We start from the raw sequence: 13309 nt of genomic DNA on the forward strand, positions 1-13309 counted from the left end.
CTTAATCAACTGAGCCATCCAGGTGCCCCACCATATACCTTTCATCTCAAGTTTTTAAGTGTTTTTCTTTCTTTCTTCCTTTCTTCCTTTCTTTCTTTCTTTCTTTCTTTCTTTCTTTCTTTCTTTCTTTCTTTCTTTCTTTTTTTAAAGATTTTATTTATTTGAGAGAGAGCATGAGGTGGGGGGAGAAGCAGAGGGAGAGGGAAAAGCAGGCTCCTGGCTAAGTGGGGAGGGAGCCTGCTGCTGGGCTCTATCCCAGGACCGTGTGATCACGACCTGAGTCAAAGCTAGATGCTTAACTGACTGAGCCACGCAGGTACCTCTTGATTCAAAGCCTTAACATTTAACAATATGTGCTTTATCATTCTTTTGGTGGTTCCATGTGGTTGTGGCTGCCCTGCTGGGGAGTTAGGATAGAAAACATCCAGTGTTGCAGAACGTTCTGTTGGACAGCATTGCTGTAGAATATTCTTCAGTTTGGGTTTGTGTTTTGCACAATTAGATTCAGGTTGTTAGAACGAATGTGCAAGAATACTGCAAAAGGAAGCTGAGCCCTTCTTATTTATTTATTTATTTTTAAAGAGATTTTATTGATTTATTTGACAGAGAGAGAGAGATCAGAAGTAGGCAGAGAGAGAGGGGGAAGCAGGCTCCCCGCTGAGCAGAGAGCCCGATCTGGAGCTCAATCCCAGGACCCTGAGATCATGACCTGAGCCGAAGGCAGAGGCTCAACCCACTGAGCCACCTAGGCACCCCAAGCTGAGCCCTTCTTAGCACATCTTATCAGGAGTCACATGTTAGTTTTGTGGTATTAATTGTGATCTCTTTGTTAAGGTGGTGTTTGCCAGGTGTCTCCACTGTAAAGTTCTATCTCCACATTTAGAATTAATAACTATTAGGGGGTGGAGATATATATATATATATATATATATATATATATATATATATATATAATATTTAAACGTTTTTAAATTTAAAGTAATTAGTATTTAAATGTCCACAATAGCTACACTATGGAAAGAGCCTAGATGTCCATTGGCAGATGAATGGATAAAGAGTATGTGGGGTGTGTGTGTGTGTATGTGTGTGTGTGTGTGTGTGTGTGTGTGTGTGTGTGTAATGGAATACTATGCAGCCATCAAAATATGAAATCTTGCATTTGCAATGTCCTGTAACTAGAGGGTATTATGCTAAGCGAAATAAGTCAGCCAGAGAAAGACAATTATCATATGATCTCGCTGATAGGTGGAATTTGAGAAACAAGGCAGAGGATCATGGGGGAAGAGAGAAAAAAATGTAAAGGGATGAAACAAGAGAGGGAGACAAACCGTAAAGACTTTTAATCTCAGGAAACAAACTGAGGGTTGCTGGAGTGGAGGGGTGGGGAGGGTGGGGTGGCTGTGTGATGGACATTGGGGAGGGTATGTGCTATAGTGAGCGGTGTTAATTGTGTAAGACTGATGAATCCCAGACCTGTACCCCTGAAACAAATAATACATTATATGTTAATAAAAATAAAGTAACAAAATTAGCATATAATGTATTACTGGTTTCAGAGGTATTTGTATATCATTTTTGGAGAAATGTCTGTTCAAGCCCTTTGTTCATTTTTTAATTGGGTTATTTGTTTATTTTTATTTTTTAATTTAAATTCAATTGATTAACATAAAATGTATTACTGGTTTCAGAGGCAGAGGTCCGTGATTCATCAGTCTTCTATAACACCCAGTGCTCGTTACATCATGTGCCCTCCTTAATGTCCATCACCCATACCCCATTCCCCTACCCGCTCCTCTCCAGCAACCCTCGGTTTGTTTCCTAGGATTAAGAGTCTCTTATGGTTTGTCTTCCTCTGTGGTTTCGTCTTGTTTTATTTTTTTCTCTCTTCCCCTATGATCCTGTTTTGTTTCTTAAATTCCACGTAGGAGTGAGATCATATGATAATTGTCTTTCTGTGATTGACTTATTTTGCTTAGCATAGTACCCTCTAGTTCCATCTACATCGTTGCAGATGGCAAGATTTCATTTTTTTTTTTAAAGATTTTATTTATTTGGCAGACAGAGATGGCGAGAGAGGGAACACAAGCAGGGGAAGCGGGAGAGGGAGAAGCAGGCTTCCCGCAGAGCAGGGAGCCCGATGCAGGGCTCAATCCCAGGACTCTGGGATCATGACCTGAGCTGAAGTCAGACTTTTAATGAGTGAGCCACTCAGGTGCCTCAAATTTCAGTTTTTGATGACTGGGTAATATTCCATATTGTGTGTGTGTGTGTGTGTGTGTCTACCACATCTTTATCCATTCATCTGCTGATGGACATCTGGGCTCTTTCCGTAGTTTGGCTGCTGTGAACATTGGGGTGCAGGTGCCCCTTCGGATGACTACATTTGTATCTTTGGTGTAAATACCCACTAGTGCAATTGCTGGGTTGTAGGGTAGCTCTATTTTCAACCCTTTAAGGAACCTCCATGCTGTTTTCCATAGGGACTGCACCAGCTTGCATTCCCGCCAACACTATAGGAGGGCTCTGTTAAGGGATATTTTAAGACTTTGTAAATCGGGCGCCTGGGTGGCTCAGTGGGTTAAAGCCTCTGCCTTTGGCTCAAGTTATGATCTCAGGGTCCTGGGATCGAGTCCCACATCGGGCTCTCTGCTCAGCGGGGAGCCTGCTTCCCCACCCCCTCTCTGCCTGCCTCTCTATTTGTGATCTCTGTCAAATAAATAAATAAAATCTTAAAAAAAAAAAAAAGACTTTGTAAATCACCTTTTTCTCATCAAACTTTTACCCACTAGCTTTAGCATCCACTGAGGAGTCTTTCCTGAAACAAGTAATTACTGTTGTGGTTGCCAAATGGTGGTTCTTCTATTACTCCTTCTGCATTTTACTGCAAGGAGGAGCTCTCCGCTCTCTCTTGTTTATATTAGTGTGGACTGATGAATTCTTATTTTGTTCAGTGAGTTACAGTTCTTTTTGTCGTTGTTACAGTTACCATTTTGATGCTTGCGCTGTCCTAGTTTTGGCCAGTAGGGTAAGTGTCAGGCGGGCTGACTCCTGTGTCCTTTGGACACGTTTGTGTCATCCTTCGACCCTCATCCAGTGAGATATAGTCCAGGCTCATCTTGTACTTTCCCAGTCCCAGCCCTAAACCCATCATTTTCCCATGGAGCGCTGGTTCACTTAGTTGGAAAATGATATTTAGAAATGAAGATCTAGCACTAGGTACATTCCTTGCTAGTGGGATGCCATCGTTTTTAATTATTTATAAGTTCACCGCAGTTATGTTGGAATAACAAGAAGCAGCACGGGATGGTTGGAATGTTGTTTTGAGCTGAAATTATATTAATGTTGCCAGTGATTACACAGTCTTCCTTTGCATTTATCATGTCAAGTATTTTAAGCATAGGGAAAAGAATACAGAGTAATATATAGAACATCCACATACCAGCTGTCTGTAAATACAATTGAAATACTCTCTTCTCACCCTTTCTCTTCTAAACCTGCTATGTTGAATATACCGTTGGTTTTCCCCATGCATTTCTACTTTTGCTCCACATACGTATTCTGTAAACAATATATAGTAAGGTTTGATGTGTCCTTAAACGAGATATGAATCATATTGTACCACATATACTTCCTGCAACCTGTTTTTTTTTTTTTTTCCTTTTAAGTAGGTTCCACACCCAACATGGGGCTCAAACTCATGACCCCGAGATAAAGAGTCCCAGGCTCTAAGCAATGAGCTAGCCAGGTGCCCCTCCTGCATCCTGTTTTTTTGTAGCTTGGTTTTTGAGATTTACCATGTTGATACATGCAGCTTTTTATCATTTTTATTTAAACATATTTGAAGTTTTTTAGGTATATGAAAAGAGTATTACGTGTGGACCCACCACTCCTCTTTAGATTTAAAATACAACAGATACGGTCGCAGTCCCCCTGCCGACCCCCCCGTGCACCCATTTCTGCTCACCCCGCCCTCCTGGGTGTGACTGGTCTGAACAGTGAATGTCTTCCCATGTCGGTGTCTCACACGTGCATGTGTGCATAGTCAGTGTTGTTTGGCATATTGTAGAGCTTTTTACAATTGCTGTCACACTGTATTTACTAATCTTTTCTCGTTGGTAAGATTTGTTCAGGCAGATGCATTAGCACTAGCTCGTTTGTCCTCTGCTCACTATGAATTTTCCACAATTACCTGTTTCCCTCTTGCCAGTTTCTTTTCCTTGCTCTTAAGAGCCGCAGGGCCATGAGCATTCCTAATCAGGTCTCCTTGCAAAGACCTGTGCAACTGCCTCTCAGGTTAGGAACCAGAGTCTTAACACAGGTGGCCCCGAACTGGACGTAGTCTGGGAACTTGGGCGGGCCATAGCGGAGACAGCTTGTCTCTGCTCTGCCACATCCAGGACCTCAGCTGGATTTTCAAAGGCTGGTGGCCGGTTGTTGATGATGGCCGTCAGCTAAGGCTGCATTCCTCTACGTGGGCTAGTTGGGCTTCTCTGAAGCGCGACGACGGAATGCCACGGGCCAGCGTCCTGGAAGATTGTCCTGACAGCCAGTAGCCTTTTATGACCCAGCCCTGGAAATCCTTCGGCCTCATTTCTGTCACTTTCTATTTGTTAGTCTCAAAGGCCTGCCCAGGTTCAGGGGAAGAAGAAATAGATACCACTTCTTGATGGGGTGTGGCAAGGTTCCGGAAGACCTTGTGTGAACAGAAATTACTGCTGCGATTGTGGAGATAAACAGTCTGTCCCGTGAACCTGCGTGCGTCCGTGTGCGGTGGCCGGGACTTAGAATGTGCACACTGTCCTCTTCATGACACATTGCTAAGCTGCTCTGTGAAATGGTTGTACTAGTTCATTTTCCCACCAGTAATGTATGAGAAGTCTTGTTTTCTAGAGTATTTCCAATGCTTGCTGTTGTCAGACTTCTTAATTTTTGCCGGTCTGATGGATGCGAAATGGTTAGTTTATATGTGTTGCAGTCCTTTTCCCTTGGCTTGTGGCTCGCATTTCACCTGATGTTACCTTTTATGGGGTAGAAGCTTTGTATTTTATTTATTTATTTATTTTAAAGATTTATTTATTTATTTATTTATTTATTTAATTTATTTGACAGACAGAGATCACAAGTAGGCAGAGAGGCAGGCAGAGAGAGAGGAAGGGAAGCAGGCTCCCCGCTGAGCAGAGAGCCCGATGCAGGGCTCGATCCCAGGACCCTGAGATCACGACCTGAGCCTAAGGCAGAGGCTTTAACCCACTGAGCCACCCAGGTGCCCCTGTATTTTATTTTAAAGATTTTATTTATTTTTGAGAGAAAGCAAGAGAGAGCACGAGTGGAGGGGCAGAAGGAGAGGGAGAGGCAGACTTCCTGCTGAGCAGGGAGCCAGAACTGAGGCTCGATCCCAGGACCCTGAGATCATGACCTGAGCCGAAGGCAGAGGCTTTAACCCACTGAGCCACCCAGGCGCCCCCAAGGTTTGTATTTTAGTGTCTAAAATACAGTCTTTTCATTTCTGGTTTGGAACTCTTTTATGTCTTGTTTACAAAATCTTTTCCTACTTAAGGATCAGAAAATTACTAACCTGTATATTGCCTTCTAAAATTAAACAGCCAAAGGGATGCCTGGGTGGCTCAGTTGGTTGAATGACTGCCTTTAGTTCAGGTCATGATCCCAGGGTCCTGGGATCGAGCCCCATATCGGGCTGCCTGCTCCGTGGGGAGCCTGCTTCTCCCTCTCCCTCTGCCTGGTGCTCTCTCTGCTGTGCTCTCTCTTTCTCTGTGTCAAATAAATAAATAAAATATTTAAAAATAAAATAAAATATAAAATTACATTAAATTAAGAGCCTTTCTTCATATATTTAGACCTTTAATCTACCCCAGATTGCCTCTTATATATGGTGTGAGATAGGGATTGGACTTGATTGTTTTTTTTTCAAATGATTAACCGAGTATTACAGCACCATTTTTTCAGAAAGTACATTTATTTTAAGCAATCTCTGTGCCCAACAGGAGGCCTGAACTTATGACCCCAACATTGAGATGCCCTTCATGGCACCATTTTTTAAGAGAATATATTTTCCCTACTGACTTTTTTTTTTTTTAAAGATTTTATTTATTTATTTGACAGAGAGAGATCACAAGTAGACAGAGAGGCAGGCAGAGAGAGGGAGGGAAGCAGGCTCCCTGCCGAGCAGAGAGCCCAATGCGGGACTCGATCCCAGGACCCTGAGATCATGACCTGAGCCGAAGGCAGAGGCTTTAACCCACTGAGCCACCCAGGCGCCCATCCCTACTGACTTTTAATGCCACTTCTGTTGTATATTATGTTTCTTTCTTGGATGATCTGTTTTGAGGCTCCCTAGTCTGTTTCATTGGTTTGTTTGTTTGTCCCTGGATGGAAACTACATCATCTTAATTACTAGCATATTATAATGAGCTTTTATTTTTGGTGTAATGCTTCCTTAACTTTTTTTTTTGTCTTCTAAAAATTATTTTTACCAGTTTTTCATCTTTTAAAATTTTTTAAATCAAAATAAATTTTTTTATTGTGTTGTGTTATTCACCATAAAATACATCATTAGATTTTGATGCAGTATTCCAAGATTCATTGTTAGTTTTTTGCCATTTTATTTCATGTAAATATTACTGTTGGCTTATCACATTAAAAACAAAACAAAACTGCGTTTGGAGCTCCTGGCTGACTCAGTTGGTGGAGCACATGATTCTTGATCTCGGGGTCATGAGTTCAAGTCCCACCTTGGGTGAAAATATTACTTTGAAACAAAGCAAGGGTGCCTGGTTGCATGCTCTTCCAGCTGAGCCAGCCAGGTGCCCCTATGTCTTGAATTTTTAACATTATCCGTAATTATCATGGATGAAGATTTAAGTCCTTCACATGTCATTTGGCTAAGAGTATAGAATTCTGGGGTATATTTTCTTTCCATCAGATTTTTAAGCATTTTGTTCCATTGTTTTTTGCTGCCTTGAGAACATACCTGATGATTGATTCTCTTCCTCTCTTCCCCATCCCAGTCCTGTGTCTTTTGTGTTTTCTCCTTTCCCCTCATCTTTCTTATTTTGAAAGCTTCAGGTCTACAGAAAAATTGTACAGATGGTATGATGAAAACCTCTGTATATTCCTTGTCTAGTTCATCAGTTGTGAATATTTTATCACATTTGCTTTTTGTCTTCACAACATTGTATGCTTTTTTCCTTATGCTGAACAATTTGGGAGTCAATTACAGACACTGTGAGATTTCACTCCCAAATACTCCAACAGGTGTCTCCTGAGAATAAGGACATTCTCCTGCATAATTTCAACACAGTTCTTACACACGGGGAATTTAATTTTGATATAATGCTAGTTATCTAATATATAGTCTATATTCAACTTGACCTAGCTGTCTAAATAATGTCCTTTATAGATGTTTTGGATTTTGCTTTTTAGTTTACACTCCAATCAAGGACTGCACATTGTGTCTGTAAATGGCGCTTCTCATTCCTTATGAGTGAGTTCAAGTCTCCTTCTGGAAGTTGTAGCATTTTTTTATCCTTGGTGTCCTTAAATTCCATAGCAGTGTGCCTTGAAACAGGTCTTTTTTCATTCATTGTTGGAGGCACAGATTCTTCCAATCTGGGAATGAATGTCCTTCAGTCCTATAGACTTGCTAATATTATTTCTTTCTTGATTTCCCTCCTGCCTTCTCTGTTCTCTTTCATTGGAACTTTTGCCAGTAAATGTTGTATTGCGTGGGTTGATTTTCTAAGACTCATGTATCCTTTAGTTTCCATCATGGCCTCTTTGTTCTCTATCTCCTTGTCTTAGTATTACATTTATTTTCTCTCTCATTTTTAGTTTCTTTTTTTTTTTTTTTAAAGATTTTATTTCTTTATTTGAAAGAGAGAGAGAGAGAGAGAGAGAGAGAGAACATGAGAGGGGAGAAGGTCAGAGGGAGAAGCAGGCTCCCCATAGAGCTGGGAGCCCGATGCAGGATTTGATCCTGGGACTCTGGGATCATGACCTGGACTGAAGGCAGTCACCCAACCAGCTGAGCCACCCAGACGCCCCTCATTTTTAGTTTCTTTCTTTCTTTTTTTTTTTTAAGATTTTATTTATTTATTTGACAGAGATCACAAGTAGGTGGAGAGGCAGGCATAGAGAGAGGAGGAAGCAGGCTCCCTGCCGAGCAGAGAGCCCGATGTGGGGCTCCGTCCTAGGACCCTGAGATCATGACCTGAGCCAAAGGCAGAGGCATAACCTGCTGAGCCACCCAGGCACCCCAAGAGCTGTTTCTTGTTCTTCAGTTGCTAGTTTTTCACTGGTTTCTGGTCTTGTTTTATTATGAATAGAACACTGATTGAAGATATTAATAGCTTTCTTTTAATGCTTTCTTTAGTTTTGATTTATTACTTTTTTTGAGTTAAACTTTCATTTTGAAGTCCGCTTCATATTGAATATTTTTGCTTTTTTAAAAAAATGTTGGTTCTTATACTGTAGATTCACATTTAAGGGGGAGGTAGTCAGAAGCCATTAGGAGACTCTGCTGGCAGTAAGGGATGGGGAGCCAAGTTTTGTTTTGTTTTGTTTTGTTTTAACTCTTCCTTGGTCATCATCTCCTTACCCTTTGCTTCCTCCACATGTTAGACGTGGGCTTCTGGAATGCCATGTGTCTCTCATTCACATTTCCTGTGTCCTGTCGCCTGGCTGGGCAGTGCACTGTTGTTCTAGGCTCTAGCCACTCAGCTTAAGGACTTTAAACCAGCTCCCTTTCGTCAGCCTGTGCTCGCACCCTGTCTGCTACTGAACCTGACATTCAGGTCCTGAGCCTCTCGGGATATGAAGACACTGGCCTGCTAACCGTTAGCGTCCCATACACAGGCACTAAAGCTTACAGCCCGCTATGCCTTGTTATAGCCTCATTGAGATCTCTCCTTTGTTACCCTCAACTCTTGATTTCTCTATAACTGCCTCATTGTCACTTGAGTTGGATCTTGGGATAAAAAGAAAATTCTTGGACTCTGTCTTTAGTAAGTCTCACGTAATACGTATTTTCAAAGAAATTACCTAATCACATTAGATTTGGGATTGTGCCTTTACTCTATGGAATTTATCCAAAAGAAGTATACAATTCACAGAAGAAAGCAAATTTTAATCTTTTAAAATACTGCTTACTTGAAGGGTCTTGACTGATACTATATAATTTTTGTTTTTATTTTGAAACATTCAGATTAACAGAAAACTTGTAAGAATGTCCTGTTCCTTTTACCTAGGATCCCAGTTGTTAACAATTTGCCATATTTGCTTTATCACCTCCCGTACGAACGTTTACATGCGCTTTTTTTTTTCTTGAATCATGTGAGAGTAAGCCGTAGATGTTCTGCCCCTTTACCCCTCCCTTTTGATATGTATTTCATAAGAACAGGGATCTTCTGTACATAGTCACAGAACAAATCAAAGTAATTAAATGTGCATTTGACATCTAAATTATTATTTTATGGCACTTTTTTCCTAGTTTAGGATCCAACCCAGAATCATACCTTATATTCACTCCTCTTATTTCTTTAGTCACCTTCAATCTGGAACAGTGTTAATTTTTCTATTTCAAGACCTTAGCATTTTTGAAGAGTACAGGGAGCTATTTTATAGACTATCTGAGTTGATATTATAATGTTTAATTTTATGGTACATTTCTTTGTTTTTTTCTTGTAGCTCTTAGGAGAGTATGAGTCCCTGGGAAAAGAACACGAACGAGTAAAGGTAATGGTTGGTGATTCATGTTCTGAGTTTCATGGAGGGGCAGAAGCCCTGGGTTGGAAATGAAGAGGGCTGACCCTTTATCTCCCTCTGTTCTCCCCACCCTCCATCCCCCTCTAGCTGCTTGAGTTAGACCACTGTCTTCATCTTCTCTGTCAGTGGCCTTATTCTCAAATATTTGCCCACTTAAGTCAATCATTTTTGGATGTGTTAACAAATATTGAATGGCTGTTGCGTTTAAGATGAGATGGAATTTTTAGAAGAGTGTAAGGTATGATATAGATATAAATAATTATTTCATAATATTTAAATATTAAGTTTTTTAAAGCATTCACTTTTTATGGGGTTGTTTGAATTTATCAATGATGTTTGCTTTCTTAATGAAAGCTTTGTTTGGGAATGAGATATTTGAATTCAGTGAAACCCCACAGTGATGCTGTAAGTGAGGCCCCAGGCATTTCTGCTGCATGGACTACAGGGTAGCAGCCATTCAAGGTTAGAGGAAGACAGGGAGGCGTTCTGGGGGCTCAGGAGCCAGTCAGGACATCTGAAATCTCACCAGCACAGCTCTCTGTTTTGCCGTTTACTGAGGTTTTTAGGCAAGTTGTGGCTAAAACATGTCCATTTTAACCCTGGATTGCTCGTAATCAAGCAGAGCATGATAGGCTGTACCTGTTACTACACGGGCTATACACACGGCTGTTGGTGTAAGCCAGTGTTTTGTTCTCTTGGTTTCTCCCTTGAATTACATGTACTGGCTCGTGGTTGATGCTCCCTTTTTGCTGAGTATCCGCATGATTTTCTTTGTAGCTCTCTGGCGTAGCCTTAGATTGGTTTTGTATTATGTATTTTAAAATAAAAACAATCTACCCTATTTCAGTTACTGAATTTTTCCTTTATCTTCATAGGATACATTAAATACAACTGAGAACAAATTGCTGGATGCACACACTCAGATTTCTGATTTGAAAAGGTAAAATGTATTGTCTCACTAATAAGATAATTATGCCTCTGTTCTTTTACCATCTGACTATGTGTCTGTACTGAAAGCAATGAAAGAAAGTTTTTCTTGAGGGTTTTTAGGCATTTTGAGATCAGGTTTTATCCTAATCTTCCCCTGACCTGGAAATACATTTGATTTTAGCCAAAGGAGATTTTTAAACTGTTAGAGTATATTGGTGGTTGGGCTTGAGGAGTGTACGTATCCTGAACCATTATGTGCTTTGTCAGCATAGCAAAATCTAAATGATGTTACACCATTGGAAATCTGTCAAAAAAAAAAAAAAGAAAAAAGAAAAAAAAGAATTTTAACAAGCAGTCTAGTTCACTAAATTTTATTTGTGCTCCCAAAAGAAAACAACATTCACCCCAACTTTATGAACATCTGCTTTCTTAAAAACCTGGTGTGGGGACTATATTCATGATCTGATTTGCCTAGTTAGATAGAAACAGAGTCATAAATCGCCCCTATGCAAATGATTAGATATTTCTAATTGGCTTTGGAGCACGTTTTTGTATTTGTATTTGGAGATGTGGCCCTTAATTGGAGATTTTGCTCCTCTCCTCAGGACTTCCCATCTGGGAGAATGTGAATGCTGTCTGGCCCTCTCATCCGCCCAGGTCTTTTCTGTGATGCATTCAGTTATTCCGATAGCTTCTTTATCTCAGATGGCCATAAAGCATCAGCCCGTTAGAGCTGTTCTTTCTCAAACCTTCCTTGCATCAGGGTAGGCAAGATTTTGAGCTTAAAAGATGAGACAAAGACATGCAAAATTTAAAAGAACAGGAAGAATGCCAAGATAACCTCAAAACAATTAATTGGCCCGAGTCCTATTTTCTGTTGGTGAACTTGAAAATAGGCTTTTATTCTGAACATGGCACAGATGAGGTGAATTGCTTGTAGACAGAGAATTCGGGGGATTGTTTAGCCTTTGTATCTTTTAAAAACTAGGAAGTTCTTACTGGCTCTTTTATTGGATGTTAAACCTGCTTCTTTTTTTATGAAAACATTACCTATCTATATTTTATATGCGTGAATATATATGTTTAGAATTAAACACGTTAGAGTTGCACTTTATTTGAGTACTTGAATTTATTTTATTTTTTAATTTAATTTATACATGAGTTTTGATCTGTAATCAGATTTATAAATCTTTTTAACTTGTCTGTATAAAGTCCATTTGTGTTTCCTTGTATAGTTTAATGTATTTGCCTTTCAGTGTATGTTCCAGTTTTGCTCAGCTTTTTTAAGCTTATTGGTGGCATTTTACTATGAAAACAGGCTTTAAGACCAGCAGTTCTTCTGTCACCATTTTTCTAGAAGTGTCTGTTAAATAAGTAATTTGTAGTTGAGCTATATTTTAAATGTGTACTTAATTTATCTTATTACTTTTGAATTAGAACAATTTCAAAACTTGAAGCTCAGGTCAAGCAAGTAGAGCATGAAAATATGTTAAGTCTTCGCCATAATTCGAAAACTCCCATGAGAGCCTCACGTGCCAAGTAAGTTATTTTGCTTAATCTCTGTAAAGCCAGAAATAGGTACACCCTTTTATTGAACTGAGAAGCTCATCTTTCTAAGTCATAAGGAAGTCAGAGTTCAATGTCATTATAGAACTTAGATGTGTAAAAACATCTAATTACGGGGCACCTGGCTGGCTCAGTGAGTAGAGCATACGACTCGGGGTGGTGAGTTGGAGCTCCACATTGGATGCAGAGCTTGCTTAAAAAACAAAAAAGTAAAACCATCTAATTATTAGATATCATAAAACCTCTCATGTGGAGGCATGTGCCAAAAGGAGGAAATAGAATCAGATTAGGTATAAAGAGACCTGGAATGTTTTGTTGACTCTTCCCAGCTGTGTGACCTTAAGCAAATCTCTTAGGTTTTTTTGGAGCTCGACTTCATTATCTCTGAAAACAAGGACATTGAGCTAGAACATCTCAAAAGGTCTTTTAACCCTAAAATTCCAGAAATTTTATTCCTATGTTAATGGGCAGACCTATGAAAATAGATCTTCCTTAGGTTCTATGGATTTTTCTATTTAGTTTTTTTTAGTTATTCAAAATTAGCTTTGCTATAATCTCAGAGCATTATCTTCATGATACATTTATAGAGTAGTTTTTTTCATATGAGATTGTTTTTTTTTATCATTTTGTAAAGAATATTAAATGAGTAGATCATAAGGTCGTGATAGTGATGTGTATGAGAAAGATTGTTAAATTGTAAATTTTAACCTTTCTAAGTCATTGTCAAATGAGAAACTTTCTCTAGATCTTTGTTCATTGACCTTAAGTTAGAACATAGTGAATTATTTAAAGAAAATATTTTATAAGTTATTGAAATGGAACATTTGAGTGAGAACAGGAATGGAATGAGAATTGGGGTCAAGGGAGGTCTTTCTGTGGAGGTGACTTTGTAAGCAGGGCGGTGAGGCCTGTGCTGAGTCGTTGGTGTGGGAGGCATGAGGGAGGGGCATGTTCATTCAGAGAAATGAGCTTTGCTACGTCTTGAGGTAGGAAAGAGCTTAACATGTTTAAAGAACCTGGATGAAGCTTGTGT

General features: G+C 39.7%; 1 protein-coding gene across 7 annotated transcripts in view; it reads left to right on the forward strand.

The window, feature by feature from the left end:
• Window positions 1-13309, forward strand: part of LOC111156395 (M-phase phosphoprotein 9) — a 66657-nt gene that overhangs the window by 33950 nt on the left and 19398 nt on the right. For all 7 annotated transcript variants that reach the window (XM_022517246.1, XM_022517244.1, XM_022517245.1 and 4 more), the window contains 3 exons: window positions 9703-9750; window positions 10656-10720; window positions 12148-12249. In XM_022517246.1, the coding sequence (XP_022372954.1) occupies window positions 9703-9750; window positions 10656-10720; window positions 12148-12249 (215 nt within the window). The remainder of the gene's footprint in view (window positions 1-9702; window positions 9751-10655; window positions 10721-12147; window positions 12250-13309) is intronic.

This window comes from Enhydra lutris, unplaced genomic scaffold, assembly GCF_002288905.1.
Source record: "Enhydra lutris kenyoni isolate GAN:26980312 unplaced genomic scaffold, ASM228890v2 scaffoldscaffold46, whole genome shotgun sequence".
NCBI lineage: Eukaryota > Metazoa > Chordata > Mammalia > Carnivora > Mustelidae > Enhydra > Enhydra lutris.